Source organism: Vulpes vulpes, chromosome 4, assembly GCF_048418805.1.
Source record: "Vulpes vulpes isolate BD-2025 chromosome 4, VulVul3, whole genome shotgun sequence".
Lineage (NCBI taxonomy): Eukaryota > Metazoa > Chordata > Mammalia > Carnivora > Canidae > Vulpes > Vulpes vulpes.
The window spans coordinates 63,787,326-63,813,471 of NC_132783.1; the positions used below are offsets into that span (position 1 = coordinate 63,787,326).

Genomic DNA, 26,146 nt, shown 5'->3' on the forward strand with positions numbered 1-26,146 from the left:
TCTGGAAAACTGTGTGGAGGTTCCTCACAGAATTAAAAATAGATCTGCTCTACGACCCAGCAATTGTACTGCTGGGGATTTACCCCAAAGATACAGATGCAGTGAAATGCTGGGACTCCTGCACCCAGATGTTTATAGCAGCAATGTCCACAATAGCCAAACTTTGGAAGGAGCCTCGGTGTCCACCGAAAGATGAATGGATAAAGAAGATGTTGTCTATGTATACAATGAAATATTACTCAGCCATTAAAAACGACAAATACCCACCATTTTCTTCGATGTGGAGGAACTGGAGGGTATTATGCTGAATGAAATAAGTCAATTGGAGAAGGACAAACATATGGTCTCATTCATTTGGGGAATATAAAAAATAGTGAAAGGGAATAAAGGGGAAAGGAGAAAAAGTGAGTGGGAAATATCAGAAAGGGAGACAGAACATGAGAGACTCCTAACGCTGGGAAACAAACAAGGGGTGGTGGAAAGAGAGGTGGGCGGGGGGTGGGGGTGACTGGGTGATGGGCACTGAGAGGGACACTTGATGGGATGAGCACTGGGTGTTATGCTGTCTGTTGGCAAATTGAACTCCAATAAAAAAATTAAAAATAAATAAATAAAGAAATGGTAAAAAGAGACAAAGGTCATTACATAATAATAAAGTTCTCAACCCATAAAGAAGATATAACAGTTGTAAATATTTATGCACCCAACATCAGAGCACTGAGATATATAAAACAAAAACTAACAGACATAAGAGGAGAAATAAACAGTAATACAAGAATAGTTGGGAACTTTAATACCCCACTCTCAACAATGGATAGATAATCCAGATAGAGATTCAATAGGGAAACAGCAGGTTTGAACGCTATAAACCAAATGGACCTAACAGACATATACAGAACATTCTATCCAACAGCAGGAAAATACATATTCTTCTCATGTGCCCATAAAATATGTTCTAAGATAGACCATTTGTTGGGCCACAAGTCTCAGTAAATTAAAAAAGACTGAAATCATATCTAACTACACCAGCATAAAACTAGAAATCAATAACAAGAGGAAAACTCACAAACACATAGAAATTAAGCAATATTCTCCTGAACAACCAATGGATCCAAGGAGAAATGAACGGGAAAATTAAAAAGTTTCTTGAGAAAATGAAAACAAAAACACACATACATAACTTGTGGGGTGCAGTGAAAGCAGTTCTGAGGGAAGTTGATACAAATAAACACCAACAGTAAGAAGCAAGAAAGAGCCCAGGGTGCCTGGCTGGCTCAGTCAGAAGAGTAGGCAACTCCTGATCTTGAGGTCATGAGTTTGAGTTTGAGTTGGATGTAGAGATTACTTAAATAAATAAAATTTAAAAAGGAAGAAAGAAAGAAAGAAAGAAAGAAAGAAAGAAAGAAAGAAAGAAAGAGAAAGAAAGAAAGAAAGCCAAATAAACAACCTAACCCTGTACATTAGGGAACTAGAAAAAGAAGAAGTTCCTTTTGACCCAAAGTTAGCAGAAGACAGGAAATAATAAAGATTGGAGCAGAAATAAATAGAGAACAGAAATACAATAAAAAAGATTAACCAAACTAAGGGTTGGTTCTCTGGAAAGATAAAGTTGACAAACTAACCAATTAGCTGGACTAAGGAAAAAAGGGAGAAGACCCAAATCAAAATTACAAATGAAGAAAGACACATTACACTTGATACCACAGAAATACAAAGGATCATAGAGGCTACTGTGAACAGTTGTATACCAACAAACTAAACAGCCCAGAAGAAATGGAAAAATTCTTAGAAACATATGACTGACCAAGACTGACTCAGAAAGAAATAGAAAGTCTGAATAGATCAATTATTAATAAGGAGATTGGATCAGTAATAAGAAATCTGCCAACAAAGAAAAGCCCAGATGGTTTCCCTGGTGAATTTTATCAAACACTTGAAAAATTTACTCCAGTCCTCCTCAAACTCTTCCAAAAAACTGAAGAGGAGGAAACATTACCCGATTCATTTTATAAGGCTAGGATCATACTGAAACTAAAACCAGAAAATGACATTATTAGAGAACTAGAGCCAATCCTCACAAATAAGGATGCAAACACTCTCAATAAAATACTAGCAAACTGAATTCAGCAGTGTATTAAAGAGATGATTCACCATGATCAAGTGAAATTTATCCCTGGGATGCAAGGATGGTTCAACGTATGCAAATCAATCAGTGTGATATACCACATTAATGGAATGAAAGAAAACAATCATATGATCATCTCAAGAGAGCAGAAAAAGCACTTGACAAAATTCATTTATGGTAAGACTTCCAAACAAATTAGGCATAAAAGGAACACATCTCAACAACAAAAAAGGGCCATATATGACACACTTACAGCTAACATCATCTCAGTGGAGAAAGGTTGAAAGCTTTTCCTCTAAGATCAGGAACAAGACAAGGAAGCCCACTCTTATCACTCCTATTCCACCCAGTACTGAAGTCCTTCCTAGATTGGACAATAAAAAGAAATAAAATGTATCAGAACTGGAAAGGAAGCAGTAAAATTGTCTCTATTTGCAGATGACATAATTTTATATGCAGGAGATCCTAAAGACTCAACTAAAAAATTCTTAGATCTCATTAAATTCGGTAAAGTTGCAGGCTACAACATGCATCTACAAAAGTCAGTAGCATTTTGTACACTAACAATGAATTTTCTGAAAAAGAAATTTAAAAATTGATCTCTTTTATAGTAGCATCGAAAATAATAAAATACTTAGGGATAAATTTAACCAAGGAGGTGAAAGATCTCCACTATAAAAAAACATGAGAAATTGATGAAAGAAATCAAAGAAGACACAAATAAGTAGAAAGGTATTTTGTGTTCATGAATTGGAAGAATTAATATTGTTAAAATGTCAATACTACTTAGGTGCCTGGGGGGCTCAGGTGGTTAAGCATTTGACTCTTGACCTCACCTCAGGTCTTGATCTTGGGGCCATGGGTTCAAGCCCCATGTTGGGATCTATGCCCTGCATCAAGCGTACTTTAAAAAATAAAGCCTTGGGATCCCTGGGTGGCGCAGCGGTTTGGCGCCTGCCTTTGGCCCAGGGCGCAATCCTGGAGACCCGGGATCGAATCCCACATCGGGCTCCCGGTGCATGGAGCCTGCTTCTTCCTCTGCCTGTGTCTCTGCCTCTCTCTCTCTCTCTGTGACTATCATAAGTAAATTAAAAAAAAATTAAAAAAAAATAAAGCCTTGATATTACCAAAAGTCATTCATAGATTCAATGCAGTCCTATCAAGATCCCAGTGGCATTTTTGCAGAAGCAGAAAAAAACAATCCTAAAATTTATATGGAACTGCAGAAGACCCTAAGTAGCCAAAGAAATCCTGAGAAAGAAGAACAAGGCAGGAAGCATCACACTCCCTGGTTTCAAGCTATACTGTAGAACTGTAGTAATCAAAACTGTGTAATACTAGCATATAAACAGACAAATAGACCAACGGAACAGAATTAAAAGCCCAGAAAAAAAAAACCCAAGCATATATGGTCAACTAATATTTGTCAAGGGAGCCAAGAGTACTCAATGGAGAAAAGATGGTCTTCAATAAATGGTGCTGGGATAACTGGATCTTCACATGTAAAAAATGAAACTGGGCCCCTATCTTAATACCATTCACAAAAATTACCTCAAAATGGATTAAAGACTTAAATATAAGACATGAAACCATTAAACTCCTAGAAAAAACATAGGAATAATGCTCCTTCACATGGGCCTTGGTAATTATTTATTAGATATGAACCTAAAGCACAAGTAACAAAATAAAAATAAGTGGGCCCACATCAAACTTTTGTACAAAAAAGAAACCATCAACGAAGTGAAAAGACAACCAATGGAATGGGAAAAAAATATTTGCAAAGCATATATCTGATAAGGGGCTAATATCCAAAATATATAAAGAACTCATACAACTCAATAGCTAATAATAATAATAATAATAACCCTACTTTTAAAAATGGGCAAAGGACATTTTTTCAAAGAAGACATATGAAAGGCCAAGAGGCCCATGAAAAGGTGCTCAACATCACTCATCATCAAGGAAATGCAAATCAAAACCACAGTGAGCTATCACCTCACACTGGTTAGAATGCCTGTCATCAAAAAGACAAGAGGTAGGGGCACTTGGGTGGCTCAGTCAGTTAAGCCTCCAAGTCTTGATTTCAGCTTGGGTCATGATCTCAGAGTTATGAGATTGAACCCCATGTCTGGCTCTGTGCTCAGCACAGTCTGCTTAAGATTCTCTCTCCCTCTCACTCTACACCCCACGCTTGTTCTCACATGCATTCTCTCTCTCTCTCTCTCTCTCTCTCTCTCTCTCTCACACACACACACACACACACACACACACACACAAACAAACAAAAAAGAGGTAACAAATGCTGGTGAGGATGGAGGGAAAAGGGACCCTTGTACACTGTTGGTGGGATTATGAACTGGTACGGCCACTATGGAAAACAGCATGGAGGATTCATAATAGAACTTCCATTCAAATTCAAGATTCAGGGGTTGCCTGGGTGGCTCAGTGGTTGAGCGTCTGCCTTCAGCTCAGGGTGTGATCCTGGAGTCCCTGGATCGAGTCTCATATCGGGCTCCCTGCTGCATGGATCCTGCTTCTCCCTCTGCCTGTGTCTTGGCCTTTCTCTCTGTGTGTCTCTCATGAATAAATAAATAAAATCTATAAAAAAATTTCAAAATTCAAAATAGAACTACCATGAACTACTGTGATTCAACAATTCCATTTCCATAACTATATCTAAAGGAACCAAAAACACAAAGTCAAAAAGATATCTACACCCCTATACTCATAGCAGCATTATTTACAATAGCCAAGGCATGAAAACAATCCAAGTGTCAATCAATGGATGAATGGATGAAGAAGTTGTAAACATACCATTCAAACACAATAGGTGTGTATATGTATGTGTATATATATGTGTGTGTGTGAGTATACAATATATATACAGTGTATTATATACATATATTGTAATATATAATGTAATATGTGTACATTGTATATATATAATCGGATATAAGTAGACATACACAATGGAATGTTATTCAGCCATAAAAAAAGTGAGGAAATCTGTTTGCAACAACATGGATGGATCTTGAAGACATTATATTAAAATGTCTTACTTTTTAGCATAGTAAGACACTGGACATAGGCATTTAAAAAGAATGAATTTCTAGTTATAAATACAAGGGATGTAATATACAATGTGGAGACTATAGCTAACACTGTTGTATGACATATAGGAAAGTTATTAAGAGAGTAAATCCTAAGAGTTCTCATCAAAAGGAGAAAATTTTTTTCTTTTTTTTCCTTTCTTTTTATTGTATCTACATAAGATGATGGATGTTAACTGAACTTATTGCAATAATCATTTCATAATATATGTAAAGAAGCCATCATGCTGTATGCCTTAAACTTATGCAGTGATAGATGCCAGTTATTTCCCAATAAAACCAGAAAAATGGATTTTAAAAATGGTAAAAAAAAAAAAAAAGATAAAATGACACAACACAGCTAACATTTTTTTTTATAATTGCTCAAATATTGTTTCCTCTTTGAGAGCCAAGAGATGGTTATTTTCATAAATTCATTTTGTAAAATGAATTTTCCTAAAGCAAAATTTAAATGGAAATATCCTATTTTGTTTTTTGGGTTTTTAAAAAAGATTTTATTTATTTATTCATGAGAGACAGAGAGAGAGAGAGAGGCACAGACACAGGCAGAGGGATAAGCAGGCTCCAAGCAGAGAGCTCAACGTGGGTCTCCAGGACCACACCCTGGGCTGAAGGCGGCACTAAACCGTTGAGGCACCCAGGCAGCACAAAATCTATTTTGAACATATAACCCATGACTAACTTTTACCAATATTTAGTTGCCATCCCCCACCTCCAATAAAAAAAATAAAGTCAAAAAGAGCCCAGCTTTTTGCTGCCACCTACAGTTAGAAAATGTAATAGCTTTCTAAGTGCACAGGAATGACTTGCATGAAGAACTGGAGCTTTGGATAGGTTGACCATACGCCCTGATTTACGGAAAGTTCCTGTCATCATGGCATCATTCATCCAACATAGCATTTGTCCTGTCCCCTATTTTTCCTCAAAACTCTGATTTGGATAATTAATTATACGGTTATTACTGGTTCTTTCCATGCATCATTTACAATACCCAAATTACTCTCATCTCTCCTACCTGAATGCACACACTCACTCCTTCTGTCTGACCTCCTTCCAGCTCCAATCTTTCTCTTTCCTATCTTTACAACCACGCTTCTTGAAAAAGTGATCCATACACCATTTGCATTTCATTGTGCCATATTCTTTCCTCACCTCACAGTACCCTTCCTTCCACAGTACCCTACCCTTCTTTTCCTCACCTCACAGTAGCCCTAACTACCCCTTCAAACTACTAGTTAGCTTCCAACCACCAAATGAATAAATGCTTTTCTTTGTCTTGGTCAGTTTGGGCTACTGTAACAAGTACCAGAGACTGGGTGGCTATAAACAACAGAAATGTATTTCTCACAGTCTGAGATCAGGGTGCCAGCACAGTTGGGTTCTAGTGAGTCCTCTCCCAGGGTGTAGACAGCCAACTTCTTGTTGCCGAAGACAGTAAAATAGAGTGACTAGCTCCCTGGCCTCTTCTTATGAGGACACTAATCCTACCATGAGGACTCCACTCTCAGGACCTAATTCCCACTCAAAGGCCCTACCTGAAAATCTATCACATGTGGGATTAGATGAATTTAAGGGGAAGACATTCATTCCACAAGACTTTACTTGGCTTCATATCTTGACAACCCTGAACACAGGTGCTGTTCTCCCTCCCCACCTCACTTCTTGTCTTCTGTGACACAATCTCTTTTTCTCTTGTGTTTCAGCTTCTTCTCAATGTCCTTTGTAATTTCCTTTTCTTCTGCTCACACCTAAATACTCATGTCTCTGTTTGTCTTTGTTCTGCACACTCTCCCTGGGTAGGCACACCCCGTGAATTCTACTACAGTCACCTTGATAAGATTCCCAAAATCATTCATTCATTCATTCATTCCTTCATTCATTCAAATAGTGTATGGATCATGGGGAGCCTGGGTGGTTCAGTTGGTTAAGCATCCAACTTTTAATTTCAGCTTAGGTTATGATCTCAGGGACCTGAGTGAGAGCCTCTGTACTCAGTCAGATATCTGCTTGAGATTCTCTCTCTCCCCTCCCCTGAAATAAATAAATAAATAAATAAATAAATAAATAAATAAATAAAACCAATCTTTTAAAAAAATGTAGTGCCAGTCACTGCTTCAGGTTCTGGGATATATCAGTGAACAAAAAGGAGGAGGAAATCTTCCTGCTCTATATGGACAATAAGACAATAAACCATAGACAAAATAAATAAGCAAACTGAACAGTATGTTAGAGAGTAAGAAGTGTCATAGAACAGAGTAATGAAGACTGGTGGGATGGAGATTGAGTTTTCAATGGAATGAACAGGGAAGACTTCATGGAGGAAGTAACATTTTAGGTGACTTGAAGGAGGAGGAATGAGTCATGAAGCTATCTGGAGGAATAGCTGAAGGACCAAACAGTCAAAGATCCTGGGGCAGGTGTGTACCTGTCATATCCGAGGGGTGGCAAAGAGACCAGTATGGCTCTAGAACAAAGCAAATGAGGGGGAGGGTGATAGGAGATGAGGTGAGAGGTATACAGGACCTTAGATTACACAGGGCCTGTAGGCTAAGGACTTTGGTTTCCCTGTTAATGAACTGGTGTGCCATCACAGGTGGCTCTTTCAGGTTGAGAAATGGCATGGTCTTGTTTAAATCTTAACAGAATCACTGTCTCAGGTTAGTTTTCCAGGGAAATAGATTCTGGAGGTCACCTTGTACACAGGAGTTTTATTGAGGACTGCTCCTGGGGACAATTATAAGGGAGCCAGGGAAGCAGAATCAGACAGAAGATGAAGTTGAACTGTGACACAGCTATGACAGAGGCCATGGGATGGCTCCTCAGAGTTATCCCAAATCTTTTTACCCCTATTTAACTAATCATTGCTTGCAGGTGTCCCTAGGGGACCATTGGGCAAGGCAGTAGTACCCTTCAGCTAAGAGCAATTCCCAGAAAGCAATGCAAGTAGTCATTAGCAGTCAACACTCAACACACAACATTTTTGTAGGACAGAATGATTGGGTGGGCCAAAGAAGGATTCTAATATTCTCTTGTTTACATTTGTAATTACTTGCATTTATTATGATAAGCATGCATTTGTTTTGTAATTAAACATAATGTTCAGGGAGAAGGGCAGTAACTATGAAAAATGATTATAAATTTCATCAGAAATTATATATCTGTGAAATAAATAAGGGTATTGGGGGAGAGAATTGCCCTCTGGATTATATTATAAAACTACAATCATTAAAATATCACAGTGCTGATATAAAGACAGATTAATGCAAAAATATGGCTCAAAACCAAATACTAATATGTGTAAAAATTTTAACAATGCTAGGTTAGGTGGGATGGATAGAAACTTACCTGTTAAAGGCAAACATACACGTTGGCACAATGCCAGTATGAAAAAGAGTCTTAAAATAATATTTAAAAAGGAAGTGGGGGGGGCAAGATGGTGGAGGAGTAGGGTCCCCAAGTCACCTGTCCCCACCAACTTACCTAGATAACTTCCAAACCATCCTGAAAACCTATTAATTCGAACTGAGATTTAAAGAGAGAACAGCTGGAAAGCTACAGAGAGAAGAGTTTGCATTTCTAACAAGTAGGAAGACAGGAAAAAATAAAAATAAAAAGAATCAGGTGGGGAGGGGCCCCAGGAGCTGAGCTAAGGCGGGCAGCAAGAGCCCCCCGACAGGAGAGCCCAGCCCCGGAGAAGCAGGAACTTTAAAAATCCGCACCGGATTCTCCCGGACAGAAAGGCGCTCAGCAGGGAAACCGGCGGGACCGCAGGAGGGGCAGTGGGGCCCCCAGGCTCCCGGGGTCACCACAGAGGAGGGGCGCCCCGGGGAGAGCGCGCACACCCGGCGGAGCGGTACAGGGCTGGAGCGCCCGGCGGCCCGGGAGCAGCTCGGAGGCGGCTCCGCGGAGGGGGCTGCGCGGCCCGGGAGCGCGATCCCAACAGCGCAGGCCCCGGAGGCCAGGGCGCGGGGAACACAGCCCAGGACCCTGCGCTCCCCCCAGGACGGGCCGAGGCAGGCGGCCCCGAGCGGTGCAGCTCAGCGCCCCTCAAACCCGGGAGCATCCAGGCCCGCGCGGACTGGGAGCTGTGGGGTTCCTGCGGGAGCTGATTCCAGGGCTGGGGAGCTGGCTGCTGCCAGCGGTGGTATCCCTCCTGGTGTCACCCTGTGCCTGGGACGGAGCAGGGCCGCCAGGGGACAGGGGCCTCATGGAGTAAACAGCTCCCACTGAGCCCTGCACCTGGCAGGGGGCAGGGCAGTGCCCCCAGGTGCAGACACCTGAGAATCAGCCCAGCAGGCCCCTCCCCCAGAAGACCAGCTGCAAGGACAGGGGAAGAGCAAGTTCTTGGCCGAGCAGCACTGGAAAGCTCCAGGGGATGTTGAGGGATTTACAGTATATAGAACCAAAGGATATCCCTCCTTGGTTTTGTTTTTGTTTTTTCTTTTTTTTCCTTCCTTTTTCCAGTACAACTCCTTTTTCACCACTCTACACTGAGCAAAATGACTAGAAAGAAGAACTCACCACAAAAGAAAGAATCAGAAACAGTACTCTCTGCCACAGAGTTACAGAATTTGGATTACAATTTGATGTCAGAAAGCCAGTTCAGAAGAAGAATTATAAAGCTACTGGTGGCTCTGGAAAAAAAGCATAAAGGATTCAAGAGACTTTGTGACTGTAGAATTTAATTCTAATCAGGCCAAAATTAAAAATCAATTATATGAGATGCAATCCAAACTGGAGGTCCTAACAACGAGGGTTAATGAGGTTGAAGAATGAGTGAGTGACAAAGAAGACAAGTTGATGGCAAGGAAGGAAGCTGAGGAAAAAAAGAGAAAAACAATTAAAAGACCATGAGGAAAGGTTAAGGGAAATAAATGACAGACTCACAAGGAAAAATCTACATTTAATTGGGGTTCCAGAGGGGACCAAATATGACAGAGCACCAGAAAGTGTATTCGAACAAATCATAGCTGAGAACTTCCCTAACTTGGGGAGGGAAACAGGCATTCAGATCCAGGAGATAGAGAGATCCCCCCCTAAAATCAATAAAGACTGCTCAACACCTCGACATTTAATAGTGAAACTTGCAAATTCCAAAGATAAAGAGAGGATCCTTAAAGCAGCAAGAGACAAGAGATCCCTAACCTTTATGGGGAGAAGTATTAGGTTAACAGCAGACCTCTCCACGGAGACCTGGCAGGCCAGAAAGGGCTGGCAGGATATATTCAGGGTCCTAAATGAGAGGAACATGCAGCCAAGAATACATTATCCAGCAAAACTCTCATTCAGAATAGAAGGAAAGATAAAGAGCTTCCAAGATAGGCAGAAACTATAAGAATATGTGAACACGGGATCCCTGGGTGGCGCAGCGGTTTGGCGCCTGCCTTTGGCCCAGGGTGCGATCCTGGAGACTCGGGATCGAATCCCACGTCAGGCTCCCGGTGCATGGAGCCTGCTTCTCCCTCTGCCTATGTCTCTGCCATTCTCTCTCTCTCACTGTGTGCCTATCATAAAAAAAAAAAAAAAAAAAAAGAATATGTGAACACCAAACTAGCTCTACCAGAAATATTAAGGGGGACTCTGTAAAAGAAAGAGGAAATCCAAGGAAACAATCCACAAAAACAGGGACTGAATAGGTATCATGATGACACTAAATTCATATCTTTTAATAGTATCTCTGAACATGAATGGGCTTAATGACCCCATCAAAATATTAAGACCCATCTATTTGCTGTCTATAAGAGACTCATTTTAGACCTAAGGACACCTACAGCCTGAAACTGAAAGGTTGGAGAACCATTTACCATTCAAATGGTCCTCAAAAGAAAGCAGGGGTAGCAACCCTCATATCAGATAAAGTTTATCTCAAAGACTAGTAAGAGATGAAGTGGGACACTATATCATACATAAAGGATCTATCCAACAAAAGGACCTAACAATCATGAATATTTATGCCCCGAATGTGGGAGCCACCAAGTATATCAATCAATTAATAACTAAAGTAAAGATATACTTAGATAATAATACACTTACACTGGGAGACTTCAACACAGCGCTTTCTGCAAATGACAGATATTCTAAGTACAACATCTCCAAAGAAGCAAGAGCTTTAAATGACACACTGGACCAGGTGGATTTCACAGATATTTACAGAACTTTACATCCAAACACAACTGAATACACATTCTTCTCAAGTGCACATGGAACTTTCTCCAGAATAGACCACATACTTGGTCACAAATCAGGTCTTAACTGATACCAAAAGATTGGGATTGTCCTCTGCATATTTTCAGACCATAATACTTTGAAACTTGAACTCAATCAAAAGAAGAAATTTGGAAGAAATTCAAGCACATGGAGGTTAAAGACCATCCTGCTAAAAGATGAAAGGGTCAACCAGGAAATTAGGGAAGAATTAAAAAGATTCATGGAAACTAATGAGAATGAAGATACAACCATTCAAAATCTTTGGGATACAGCAAAAGCAGTCCTGAGAGGGAAATACATCGCAATACAAGCATCCCTCAAAAAATTGGAAAAAACTCAAATACACAAGCTAACCTTGCACCTAAAGGAACTGAAGAAAAAACAGCGAATAAAACCTACACCCAGCAGAAGAAGAGAGTTAATAAAGATCCAAGCAGAACTCAATGAAATAGAGACCAGAAGAACTGTGGAACAGATCAACAAAACCAGGAGTTGCTTCTTTGAAAGAATTAATAAGATAGATAAACCATTAGCCAGCCTTATTAAAAACAAAAGAGAAAAACTCTAATTAATAAAATCACGAATTAAAAAGGAGAGATCACAACAAATACCAAGGAAATACAAACGATTTTCAAAATATATTATGAGCATCCATACACTAATAAATTAGGCAATCTAGAAGAAATGGACGCATTTCTGGAAAACCACAAACTACTAAAACTGGAATAGGAAGAAATAGAAAACCTGAACAGGCCAATAACCAGGAGGAAATTGAAGCAGTCATCAAAAACCTCCCAAGACACAAAAGTCCAGGGCCAGATGGTTTCTCAGGGGAATTCTATCAAACATTTAAGGAAGAAACAATACCTTTTCTACTAAAGCTGTTCTGAAAGATGGAAAGGGATGGAAAACTTCCAAACTCATTTCTATGAGGCCAGCATCACCTTAATTCCAAAACCAGACAAAGACCCCACCAATAAGGAGAATTACAGACCAATATCCCTGATGAACACAGATGCAAAAATTCTCAACAAGATACTAGCCAATAGGATACAACAGTACATTAATAAGATTATTCACCATGACCAAGTGGGATTTATCCCCGGGATGCAAGGTTGGTTCAACAGTCATAAAGCAATCAACGTGGTAGATCATATAAACAAGAGAAAAAACAAGAACCATATGATCCTCTCAATAGATGCCGAGAAAGCATTTGACAAAATACAGCATCCATTCCTGATCAAAACTCTTCAGAGTGTAGGGATAGAGGGAACATTCCTCAACATCTTAAAAGCCATCTACGAAAAGCCCACAGCAAATATCATTCTCAGTGGGGAAGCACTGGGAGCCTTTCCCCTAAGATCAGGAACACGACAGGGATGTCCACTCTCACCACTGCTATTCAATATAGTACTGGAAGTCCTCGCCTCAGCAATCAGGCAACAAAAAGACATTAAAGGCATTCAAACTGGCAAAGAAGAAGTCAAACTCTCCCTCTTTGCAGATGACATGATACTATACATAGAAAACCCAAAAGACTCCACCCCAAGATTGCTAGAACTCGTACAGCAATTCGGCAGTGTGGCAGGATACAAAATCAATGTCCAGAAATCAGTGGCATTTCTATACACTAACAGTAAGACTGAAGAAAGAGAAATTAAGGAGTTAATCCCATTTACAATTGCACCCAAAAGCATAAGATACCTAGGAATAAACCTAACCAAAGAGGTAAAGGATCTATACCCTGAAAACTACAGAACACTTCTGAAAGACATTGAGGAAAACACAGAGATGGAAAAATATTCCATGCTCATGGATTGGAAGAATTAATATTGTGAAAATGTCAATGCTACCCAGGGCACTTTACACATTCAATGCAATCCCTATCAAAATACCATGGACTTTCCTCACAGAGTTGGAACAAAGTATCTTAAGATTTGTGTGGAATCAGAAAAGACCCCCAATAGCTAGAGGAATATTGAAAAAGAAAGTGAGAGCCGGGCACATCACAATGTTGGATTTTAAGTTGTACTACAAAGCTGTGATCATCAAGACAGTGTGGTACTGGCACAAAAACAGACACATAGATCAATGGAACAGAATAGAGAACCCAGAAATGGGCCCTTAACTCTATGGTCAACTAATATTCGACATAGCAGGAAAGACTATCCACTGGAAAAAGGACAGTCTCTTCAATAAATGGTGCTGGGTAAATTGGACAGCCACGTGCAGAAGAATGAATCTAGACCATCTTTTACACCATACACACAGATAAACTCAAAATGGATGAAAGATCTAAATGTGAGACAAGAATCCATCAAAATCCTAGAGGAGAATATAGGCAACAGGCTTTTTGAACTTGGCCACAGCAACTTCTTGCAAGATACATCTATGAAGGCAAAGGAAACAAAAGCAAAAATGAACTATTGAGACTTAATCAAGATAAAAAGCTTCTGCACAGCAAAAGAAACAGTCAATAAAACTAAAAGCCTACAGAATGTGAGAAGCTATTTGCAAATGATATATCAGATAAAGGGCTAGTATCCGGGCAGCCCCAGGGGGCTCAGCGGTTTGGCGCCATCTTCAGCCCAGGGTGTGATCCTGGAAACCCAGAATCGAGATCCACATCCGGCTCCCTTCATGTACCCTGCTTCTCCCTCTGCCTGTGTCTCTGCCTCTCTCTCTCTCTCTTTCTGTGTCTGTCATGAATAAATAAAAAAATCTTTAAAAAAATAAATAAAGGGCTAGTATCCAAGATATATAAAGAACTTATTAAACTCAACAGCAAAGAAACAAACAATCCAATCATGAAATGGGCAAAAGACGTGAACAGAAATTTCACCAAAGAAGACATAGACATGGCCAATAAGCACATGAGAAAATGTTCCGCATCACTTGCCATCAGGGAAATACAAATCAAAACCACAATGAGATATCACCTCACACCAGTGAGGATAGTGAAAATTAACCTGAGAGGAAACAACAAATGTTGGAGAGGATGTGGAGAAAGGGGAACCCTCTTGCACTTTTGGTGGGAATGTGAACTGGTGCAGCCACTCTGGAAAACTGTGTGGAGGTTCCTCAAAAAGTTAAAAATAGACCTGCCCTACGACCCAGCTATTGCACTGCTGGGGATTTACCCCAAAGATACAGATGCAGTGAAGCAGCAGGACACCTGCACCCCAATGTTTATAGCAGCAATGTCCACAGTGGCCAAACTGTGGAAGGAGCCTCGGTGTCCATCAAAAGATGAATGGATAAAGAAGAAGTGGTATATACAATGGAATATTCCTCAGCCATTAGAAACGACAAATACCCACCATTTGCTTCGACGTGGACGGAACTGGAGGGTATTATGCTGAGTGAAATAAGTCAACCGGAGAAGGACAAACATTATATGGTCTCATTCATTTGGGGAATATTAAAAATAGGGAAGGGGAATAAGGGGGAAAAGAGAGAAAATGAGAAAATCAGTGAGGATGACAGAACATGAGAGACTCCTAACTCTGGGAAACGAACAAGGGGTTGTGGAAAGGGAGGTGGGAGTGGGGATGGGGGGACTGGGTGATGGGCACTGAGGGGGGCATTTGACGGGATGAGCATTGAGTATTATGCTATATGCTGGCAAATCAAACTCCAATAAAAAATATGCTAAAAATAAAAATAAATAAAATGGAAGTCATCTAAACATGGATAAATTTTTATGCACAGAAGTGCTAATATTATTGATTATATTGGGAAAATGGAAACAACCCATAGGTCCAATAATAGGGAACCAGGTAATTCACTTGTTCGCCTTACAAGTGAATACATGATTCAAAGTTATATTTCCTAAGACTATTATTTAAATGTGTAATGCTTATTTGTTAGGTGAAATAAATGGCTATGACTTCATATTTACAGTATGCTTACAATTTTTTTTAAATGAAAATGAGCCTAGGTGGCTCAGTTGGTTAAAGCATATGACTCTTGGTTTCAGCTCAGGTCATGAACTCAGGGTCATGAGATTGAGCCTCGCATCGGGACTCTGTGCTTGGCAGGGAGTTTGCTTAATATTCTTTGCCTCTGCTCCTCCCCTCCCCTCCCCTCCTCAAATAAATAAATAAATCTTTTTAAAAATTAAAATAAAAAATAAACAAAATGCCAAAAAAAAACCAGTATGTTTTTTATATTTTTCTGTAGCTTCCAAATTCCTTTTTATAACCACGTATTACTTTTGTAGTCAGAAAAAAAAATTCTTCTCCAGAGCCTTCCAGATAAAATCCAAATTCCTTAGCATAGCATGTGAGGATGACCTGGCCTCTGTTTTCTGGCCACTGCTCACCATTCTACAGTCCTAACTTTACGGTCATGCCAAATTGTTTGCATTTCCCTAATTGCAATGTCATCACTATCTAGGGGTTATTTGGGTTTTTGTTTGTTTGTTTGTTTGTCTTTTAAAGATTTATTTATTTATTTGAGAGGGGGATGGGGCAGAGAGAGAGGGAGAGACAGTCCCAAACAGACTCCCCAATGAGTGTGGAGCCCAAATCAGGGCTTGATCCCACAACTCTGAGATCATGACCTAAGGCAAGACTAAGAGTCAATCTCTCAACCAACAGCTCCACCTAGGTGCCCCTGGTTAGTTAGTTGTTTTTATTATTTTTATTTTATTTATTTATTTATTTATTTATTTATTTATTTATTTATTTATTTATTTTTGTCTAAGGTGCTTTTTTTTTTTTTTTTTAAAGTAGGCTCTACATCCAGCAGCAGTGTGGGGCTCAAACTCACAATCCCAAGATCAAGAGTCACATGCACCACTGACTGAGCCAGCCAGGTGACCCACCTAAGGTGCTCTTAAATGCCTCTATTACCCTCTGGCCTTCTTAACTGGCCTCTTTGATTTTAAGCCCCAGCCCTGTGTTTTCAAGGGAGAACCTCTTCTGGGGTTGGTCAGGTACCTCCTGCTCTATGTGGCCACAACATGTGATTCCTTTTTCATATTACACTGAATTGGTGATCAACCATCCTGGTTTGCCTATTCCTCATCCTAATTCTCTGTTAACTTGTTCACATCTTAAACTATGAGTACCTTTTGACTACACAGGCTGTTCACATCATCTCTGGGTTTTGTTTTTTTTTTAATTTTATTGTTTCCATTACACACATTGTCTCTCTTACAATCTTTACTCCTCTTAGTCTTGAGTTTATTAGAGGGTAATAGATGACAAGTAAATGGAAGGTCACTGCTCCTATCAACAAGTGACAGAGCAGCTCCCACTGTGGTGAGATCTGCAGAACTATAAAGTTATTCAAAGCCCTGTCTGTTATAGGCTTGTCAGAACACCACTGAAGATCCCCCTATAGGTTAAAGCATTTTGGTGATTGGAAGGAACGACATCTTAATTAGCTAATGTCAAACATTAGGATGGTTTTGTTTATTCCCCCTTTCAGTTCTCATTATAACTTTGAACAGTTATATAAATACTATTTAATACTGCAGTAGCCCCATTTCACTCCTGTATTCCCAAGTCCCCCATCCTGCTCTGCTTTTAGTATTTTTTGTCACATTTACCATCATCTACATGCTTTTAAGATGAATTTCTCTACTTGCTATAGTCTACAGTCTGCCCCACCCCCACCACTCCAGGACAGGGATCTCTGTTCTGTTCATCAATTTATCCCAAGTACCTATGACCAAAGTGCCTGGCACATAATAGATTCTCAATTAAGGATTTGTTGAATAAGTAGATCTGCCTAAAATAGAGATTATTTCTTTTTTTGAGTTAACTCAGTATAATTTGTAAACCACAAAACGAATGCTTTAGGACATCAACAGAGGCCTTTTTCTACCTTTCTTTTTGTAAATTTGCTGCCCAGGGGCCCTGTGCAGCCCACCCATGGGTGCCCAGAGGCAGAGCATCTGCCGGTCAGGCACAAGAAGGCAATCCACGGGGCTATGCCCAGCACTGGAGTGGCCTCACCCACATGCTCCACACCTGGCCTGGCCACTTACCATCCCAGAAGTTGGGGATTACCACCAGCAGTACATGTGAATACACTTATGTGAATGAGTGTGCCCCTTTTACTATCCTTCTTAAAGATGAAAAATATGATACCTTTAGTAATAACCAATTATTACTTTCACAATTTCCTTCATTAAAATGTAGAGAGAAGATTGGCATAGTTCCTAAACAAAGAATTTCAAACAAGAAATTTGTACACATTACACATCCTCCTTCCTTTTTGCTATATCTAAATGACATTCTGGAAAGGGAGCACACAGATATTGGTGACATTTGCCCAAGAACCACAATGATGATCACAGCCCACTAATTCTGTTTCCCACAAGAAAATATTGTTCTTTCTTGTCTTGGGGGTATTCAGGGGCCATAGCAAATATGTAGGGGCCCCTAGACTCCCCAAACTGTTTAGAAACATATTGTGGTAGCCAGCCTATATCATGACCCACAATGATCCTCAGTTCCTGGTACTCACACCTTTGTGTGATCCCTCCCTTCTACAGTGAATTGGGGCCAGTGTTCTATTCATTCTGTGTAATGCGTCACTCAGTGGTCGACTCCTTTACCAACTTCTTTCGGTAGAATGAAAGTGGTGATTGGAAGGAACAATGTGTGTCATGCAAGGCTTCATCATAAAAGGCATCACAGCCATCTGCACTGGTTTCTTGGATCTACAGCTCTTGGGGAAGGAAGCCACTATGGTATTGGGACATCAAAGCATCTTGTGAGAGAAACCCATTTAAAGAGGAATTTAGGCCAAAAGGCAGAACCAACTTGCCAGCCACAGGAGTGAGCCACTAGGAAGCTGATTCCCCAGCACCAATCAAGCCTTCAGATGAGCACAGCCCCAGCTGACATCTGCCTTGCAACTTTATGGGAGACCCTGAACCAGAACTTACCTCCCAAATTCCTGACCCACAGAAATTGTGAAAGATAATGAATATTGTTGTTTTAAAAGTTTTAGAGTAAGGGGCACCTGGGTGGCTCAGTCAGTTAAGCATCTGCCTTTGGCTCAGATCATGATCTTCTGGGATCTAGCTCTACTTTGGGCTACTTGCTCAGCAGGGACTCTGCTTCTCCCTCTCCCTGTTCCAGCCCCCTCCCACTTGTGTGCTCTCACTCTCTCTCTCTTGCAAAAAAATAAGTACAATCTTAAAAAAATGTTTTGGGGACGCCTGGGTGGCTCAGTGGTTGAACATCTGCCTTCAGCTCAGGTCGTGATCCCAGAGTCCTGGGATCAAGTCCCACATCTGGCTCCATGCAGGGAGCCTGCTTCTCCCTCTGCCTAGGTCTCTGCCTCTCTCTCTCTCTGTCCCTCATGAATAAAAAAATATTTTTTAAAAGTTTTGGAATAACTTGTTAAGTAGCAATCAGTAACTACAAATCCCTTTAAAGGGAAAAAAAATCATTTCTGACCCTACTTGGTAATTAAATTGTTTTTATTAAGTACAAATGTATAGTATGAACACCTTAGGCTTACAGCTTTTTTACAACTAGTAAACATATTTTAAAGTTAAATAGAGGGGTGCCTGGGTGGCTCAGCGGTTGAGCACCTGCCTTTGGCCCAGGGCGTGATCCTGGAGTCCTGGGATCGAGTCCCACATCAGGCTTCCTGCATGGAGCCTGCTTCTCCCTCTGCCTATGTCTGCCTCTCTGTCTCTCATGAATAAATAAATAAAATCTTAAAAAAAAAAAAAAGTTAGAGTACCGGCAGCATTATAAAACATTCAGATAAGAAGTAACTTCAGGGGTGCCTGGCTGGCTCAGTTGGTAGAGTATGCAACTCAGTCTCCACGTCATGAGTTCAAGCCCCAAGTTGGGCATGGAGTTTATTTAAAAAAAAAAAAAAAGTAATTTTAATAGTTGTTTTGGTGAGATTAAATTGTCACTCAGTGAGACTATGGTACTGACAGTGCCTGAGATATCTCCTCCTGCATCGTTCAGTTACTTGAATAAATTCAATTTTTTCCCTTAAGTTTCTTTGAAATAGATTTTCTGTGGCCTTCAACCAAGACTTTACTCAACAATATGGTTACTTTCTGTTGCCACAACTTGTGCAAATTAAAAAAAAAAAAAAAGAAAAGAAAAAAGAAAAACGAAACACCATCATGCGCCAGGCGTTTGTTTTCATCCCTCCCTCCTCCTTCTTAGCGGGGGCACCCTTGACCTCGGCCTCCACCCGGCTCTGGTCCTGGGGCCCGGCTGCAGCAGGCAGGCCCTGGTCTCCGAGCTGGGGTGCTCAGATCCTTCCCACGGGCCGCTCGCAGCCCGCGTCTTGGGCTGTCACGGCTCCGTGCTAGAGGAGGTGTCGTCTTGCTTTCCCCAGTCTGGATCCGGGGCAGGTGCAATTTTACCCTCGCCTGGACCATGGCTCGTACCGCCCAGCTCGACCTCTGGTGAGACCCCTGGTGAGCCGTGTCCTGAGCTCCCAGGGGACGGCGCCGGGCTGGAGCCGCGTACGCAGCGCACCCGCACTCATGCTCGCGGGGTGATTCACCGCGGAAGACACGCGCCTACCACGGCCTCGGCCCGCTCTTCCGGCCAAGGAGGCCTCAGCAGGGTCCCGCCTGCCAGAGAAGGCGGGCGTTCGCACAACCGAGCTCTGCGCGACTTAAAACAGGCGTCACTCAGGTCTCCTTTAAATCCGAGGCCGCGGGCAACCTTCGCCTCCGCGGTTTCCCCCCGCAGTTGTGCTGGTCACCGACAACTCGACGCCCCGCCCCGCCTCCCCTCGGCTCTCGGGAGGACGTAGGCGTCAGGAAGGGACGCGCATGCTCCAAGTGGGGCTTCGCGCTTCCCCTCCGCGACCGCCGAGTGACGCAAAGCAAGTGCATGCGATCATGGGAAATGTGGTTTTCGCGTCTGGGGACCACCGGGGTGCGCTCCCTGCGTAGGCCCAGAGCAGGACTTCAGCTCCCGGCGGGCCTGCGGGCGCGGGAGGGGACGCGAGAGGAGGGGGCGGGGCGAGGGGGCAGGGGGGTGGGGCCGGGGGAAGGCCAAGCGGAGGGGGCGGGGTCTGGCCGGCTGAGGCGCCGCCGCCCGCGGTTGGAGGAGCCTGAGGCGCGGGGCCGAGAACCGCGAGGAGTCCGGACGGCGGCGGGAGCGAGGGCCGGCGTGCCCAGAGGGGTCGCGCGTGCGTCGGCCGCCGCCCCTCGGCCTTGCTCTCCGCGGGTCCCCTCCCTCTCCGCCGGGACGCGGGAGAGCCCGGCGCGTGGCGGGGGCGCGAGGTGGAGCCGGCGGGGGCGGCCAATGCGCAACTGGCTGGTGTTGCTGTGCCCGTGTGTGCTCGGGGCCGCGCTGCACCTCTGGCTGCGGCTGCGCTCCCCGCCGCCCGCCCGCGCCTCCGGGGCCGGCCCCGCAGGTGAGGTCCTGGGGCCGCGCGGGCCAGGAGGCCGTGAGGGGAGGGAGGCCGCGGCCGAGCCCCCGGGCGGCTTACTCCGCCGAGTCCCGGAGCGGGCAGCGGGCCGAATGCGACCCGCCGCAGGCGAGACAAACGGCCCTTTTCATCCTCGGGGCGGCAAACCGGGCAGCCTCGAGGGCGCTCTTCTCGCTTGGCGTCGGCGCCGCTTCTCACCTCCCGCTTCCCTGCCCGCCCCGCGAGCCGTCTGTCCCCGGGCCCGGTGCGAGGCGCCCGCCCGCCCGCCGGCCCCGGGAGCAAGACCTTGCGCGCCCGGCCCTGCCCTGCCGCCTGCCGCCTGCCGCCTGCCGCTCCCTCCCCAGGCGTCGGCCTTGCTCGCTCCACGGCCTGGGCCATGCCCGAGTGTGCTTGCGAAGGCGGGTGTTGCGTTTGAGGATCACTTTGCCGTGAGAATTTACTGCATTTTGTTTTCTTTGGAAACCGTGATGTAAGTCGGTCAAACAAATCGGGACACGAAGTAGGGAGGGCATGGCCTCGGGTGGACGTGTTCCTGGAGTGTGGCTTGCGAAGCCGGTTAGTGAAGTAGACGTGAAAACACGAAATTCTCCTAACGATCATATCCACTTGTTCGAAAACTTACCCTCTCGTGGGAAAGAGATCTTTGTTCCTGCTCATTCCCCGGCCTGACGGATTGAATGCTTTGTCCGTAGTAGGTGCCCGGTGCATTTTTTGTTGTTGTTGTTGTTGTTGTTGTTGTTGTTAATGGAGTTCCCCCTTTTTTCTTGTCTTCTTTTTTAATGGTTGCCCTAGGACATATAAAGAAACCTCGAAGGCTGTTTTTAGAATGAGGTAATAGTTATTTTGTGCTCCAACTACTCAGGGAGTTTTTTTCCCAACTACTACTCCCCAGAACAGCTGTTTTCTTAACCAAAAGTTTTAAAAATTAGACTGCAGTATTTGTGATTCTGAGATGAGTCTGTGGGAAGCATAGACACTAATTGGGCAGCTCTCAAAGCAATCTCATTGTTGCAATGGGGGTCCTTTATACTGGTAACAATGTCTTAGAATCTTTTCCTATTAGACAAACCACAAGCTCTTTGAACAGGCTATTTGTGTGACCTGAATAGAATTTAAAGTGTTTAAATTACTTAATGAAAAAAAAAAAAAAAAAAAAAACAGTGGTTACAGAGCATTTAACCTGTTAACAGGTTAGGATTTGAGGCTTTTTTTTTTTTTTTTTTTTAGGTTTTTGTAAACTGAGCCGAGGAAATAGTGCCATAGATATAAAATGCTTTGTAACATCTGTTAGGTTTGTGTTTCACAGCTTTCTTGCCTTTTGTGTGAGTGAGTGCTGCTAGAATTTACTTGCAGAGCATTCTTAGCATATTTATGACCTTAATAGTCTTTTAGGGTTCCATAAACAAGCAAAACCTCTTTGCCTTGAAGCTTAAAACTGAATAGGCAATTTCTTAGTTTCAGTGAAGTTTTTCCTGTCCTCATAGTGTTTAGACAATGCCCGTATCTGCCCTCAGGTTGGCCTGAGCTAGATTAAGGGGACTGGGAAGTAGGCCACGGAGAGGATCCAGCTATGGGTGAAGAAATCAGTACTCTGTTACTTAAATTGACTTCAGATGGATATCGTGCATCTGGTTGGATGATAAATGAGGTATTTTAATCTAAATGAAACCTAACAGACTCACTTTTCAAAACTAAAAACAGCAGAAGCACATTGATCGCTAAAATTTCCTGCAGCTCCTTTTCCCATTGTGTTACCACAATGTCCAAACTAAAACATTTGGGCGCTTTTACATTTCTGCCCTTATACCTTCAGCCTAAAGTGGGAGAGAAAACCAGAGATTTGGTTGAATATTCTTCTCTTGAATTAATGTTTTAAGATTTCTGTTTGTTCTCTTCTCTGTTTCTTTGTCTCCAGGCTCATTAAGTGGTAGCAGTATTTTTTTTTTTTAAGGGAAATTTACCTTCCTTAATATTAAGAATGACCCTCTGACTTGTAATGAATTCAGCAAATCTTTGAGAGTCTACTCTGCCCACTTCTGCTATAGGTATGGAATTACAGCAGTAATCCAGATCAAGTCCCTGCTGTCATGCGGTTTGCAGTTTATTGTTTTAAAGATTTTGTTTATTCATTTAAGAGAGAGAGAGAGAGAGCAGGGGGAGGGACAGAGGGAGAAGCAGGCTCCCTTCTGAGCAAGAAGCTGGACACAGGACTCAATCCCAGGACCCTGGAATCATGACCTGAGCCAAAGGCAGATGCTTACTCAACTGAGCCACCCAAGCACCTGCAGTTTACAATTTAGAAAGGAAGTCAAGAGAGAAAATAATTATTAAATATCAAAGGGGACAGTGATAGGTGGGATGACAAAAAGTAGTGTAAGAGGATTGAAAATGGTGTGCTGCTGTTCTAAATAGAGAGGTTCAGAGGAGGCCCCTCTAAAGAGGTGCTGATGAGCAGGGACCTGAATGACGCATGGGAGTCCTATCAGCACCTGATACTTCTCTAAGTAGTGGCTCACTTGAAACAGCCAAATATGGTCCAGGAGAGCAACTGGTGAAGGGGAAGCAGATCTCTTGTGAAATCCAGCACACGTAGGGGTGGATGAGGAGAGTGGAGATGGACATTGGACTGGAGAATATAGATAGAGGATATAGTTAGTATATTATACTCATTTTGGGTAATGCCTTAGGAATTATGTAACAGTAAATTTAGCAAAATGATGAGACCAAAGAAGTCCTGTCATTCTAGGATATTGGAGAAAAAGAAACCAAAGAGAAAGGGATGAAACATATCTGATATTCAGTAAATGCTTAGAGTCCTAGGTATCGAACTAGATGCAGAATCCTTGCTCTGAGGTCCTTATAACTTGTCAAATTGAAACAAACATGGGGCAAGGAGAAGGCCAAAGACAAATGAAACTTCCTTTGCGATTTTGCCTAGGGCCCTTCATGCAAAATTATCCCTATATGTTAATCTTGTCTCTATGCTTCAGTTTCCTTATTTATAAAATGATGCTCTCTTAGGGTTGTTGTGAAGATTCAGTTAATTCAACACTCAGAAAAGTGCCTGATTCATAGTAAACACTCCTTGAATTTTCGAGAGGAGGAGTAGGATAGTGGTGGCTGGTGCATAGGCTAGTGAGGTGTTTGGGAAGGTTTTTGAGATTGGTGAGAGCATGCTAGTAGTACATGGGATGATTGTCCTTATCAGTGGATCTGTGATGAATTTGTATATTTCCCTCATTTCCAAGATTTCTGCTTATCTGTGATTGATGCCATTAGAGAGTATGCATGTGAGAATGGAATTTTTGGCCTGGTTTTTAAGAATCCTTGGGTCTATTTTGAACAGTTTTGAAGTCAGCTTCCCTGGGTCTTGAAAAAATTTTGGATGTCCACTCTAAGTATAGAGCTTAGCAAGTTGCCAGACCCTCAGGATATAATACGTATTTGAGAAGAGAATGCCATTGTTCTCAGGGAGCTTGTGTGGGGTTTTAATTATTCCTGACATGAAGATTTGTTTTTTGTTTATTACTGTATATCTACCATTTAGAACAGTGAACATAGGAGGTGCTTAATAATTTGAAAAAATGAACCAGAAGAATAAAACTAACTATGAATTTGTCACCTACAGATCATCTATTCACATTCTGTGATGACCTTATAATTTAAATTTTTATCTAATAAAATCTTTGTAGAAAAATGTGAAATTATTTTTAAAAACAGGAAAAATCAATATTATGGTTTTTGAATGCACATAAAGTGCCTGTTTGAGGGAACTTACTTAGTATTTTTTAAAAACTGTATTGATGGGGATGCCTGGGTGGCTCAGCAGTTGAGCATCTGTCTTTGACTCAGGGTGTGATCCCAGGGCTCTGGGATCAAATCCGCCATCGGGCTCCCTGTGAGGAATCTGCTTCTCCCTTTGCCTATGTCTCTGCCTCTCTGTCTCTCATGAATAAATAAATGTTTTAAAAAAACTGTGTTGATGTATAATATATATTCAGAAAAGGGCACGTAATTGTGTAGCTTGGTATATTTTCACAAACTGAATACACTCAACTAATCCAGCACCCCAGAAGCTCCCTTCATATTTTCTTCTGTCACTGCCAGGAGTGGTAACCACTATCCTGATCTTAAGTGGTAGAGATTTGCCTGTTTGTACTTTATATAAATGGAACCACGCAGTGTGTACATAGTTCTTATAGTCTGCTGGTCTTAATATGGTGAATTACAATATAATGTAATTCTACAACATCATTTTAATGGCTGCTTAATATTCTAGCATATAGATAGACCATAATTTAATCCCTTATTTCTGCATTTATAGATTTTGCAGTTTTCCGCTATTAATAAGTGACACTGTGATGAATAGAGATGTTTTAGTACATCACTGTTTATTTCTCTAGAATAAGTTCTTAGACGTGGAATTGCTAGATAAAGGTTCTGCAGTTCTGGTGCGTCTCGGTGGCTTAGTCGGTTAAGCAGCCAACCCTTGATCTCCGCTCAGGTCTTGATCTCTGGGTCATGAGTTCAAGACCCATGTTAGGTTCCATGCTGGGCATGGCACCTACTTTAAAAAAAGAAGTTACGTGTCCATCGAAAGATGAATGAATAAAGAAGATGTGGTTTATGTATACAATGGAATATTACTCAGCAATTAGAAATGACAAATACCCACCATTTGCTTCAACGTGGATGGAACTGGAGGGTATTATGCTGAGTGAAATAAGTCAATCGGAGAAGGACAAACAGTGTATGTTCTCATTCATTTGGGGAATATAAATAATAGTGAAAGGGAATATAAAGGAAGGGAAAAGAAATGTTGGGAAATATCAGGAAGGGAGACAGAACATAAAGACTCCTAACTCGGGGAAACGAACTAGGGGTGGTGGAAGGGGAGGAGGGCGGGTGTTGGAGGGGAATGGGTGACGGGCACTGAGGTGGACACTTGACGGGATGAGCACTGGGTGTTTTTCTGTATGTTGGTAAATTGAACACCAATAAAAATTAATTTAAAAAAAAGTTACACAGTTTGAGGTATTTCATGTATATTGGCAAATTGTCCCACAGAAAACTACTAAATTCCACTCCAGCAGTAATGGAGGAGAGGAGCCATTTCCTTGAAGTAATTCTCCACATTTCCCTGAAAGACAAATACAGTATGATCTTACTTTTACATAGATAGAATCTTTTGACTCCCTTCACATGCCACCCCTCATCTTTGCAAACCACCTGTCTGTTCTTTGAGTTCGGTGTTCTGTTTGGTTTAGATTCTATGTAAAAGTAAGATGATACTGTATTTGTCTTTCTCTGACTTATTTCACTT

At 42.1% G+C, this 26,146-nt stretch overlaps 1 protein-coding gene and 1 long non-coding RNA gene across 3 annotated transcripts in view; one reads left to right on the plus strand and one right to left on the minus strand.

Annotated features, from left to right (window-relative positions):
- The window catches only part of LOC140598603 (uncharacterized), a 42,640-nt gene extending 21,103 nt beyond the window's left edge, over positions 1-21,537 (minus strand). Inside the window, exon 1 of the long non-coding RNA XR_012001062.1 lies at positions 21,446-21,537. This is a non-coding gene — a long non-coding RNA (uncharacterized lncRNA). The remainder of the gene's footprint in view (positions 1-21,445) is intronic.
- Positions 20,475-26,146, plus strand: part of B3GALNT2 (beta-1,3-N-acetylgalactosaminyltransferase 2) — a 55,991-nt gene continuing 50,319 nt past the window's right edge. Inside the window, exon 1 of one of the 2 annotated variants that reach the window (XM_026008777.2) lies at positions 20,475-20,808. In XM_026008777.2, coding sequence (XP_025864562.2) covers positions 20,697-20,808 — 112 coding nt within the window. In that variant the 5' untranslated portion in view covers positions 20,475-20,696. The remainder of the gene's footprint in view (positions 20,809-26,146) is intronic. The other variant, XM_072755934.1, reaches the window with a different exon arrangement.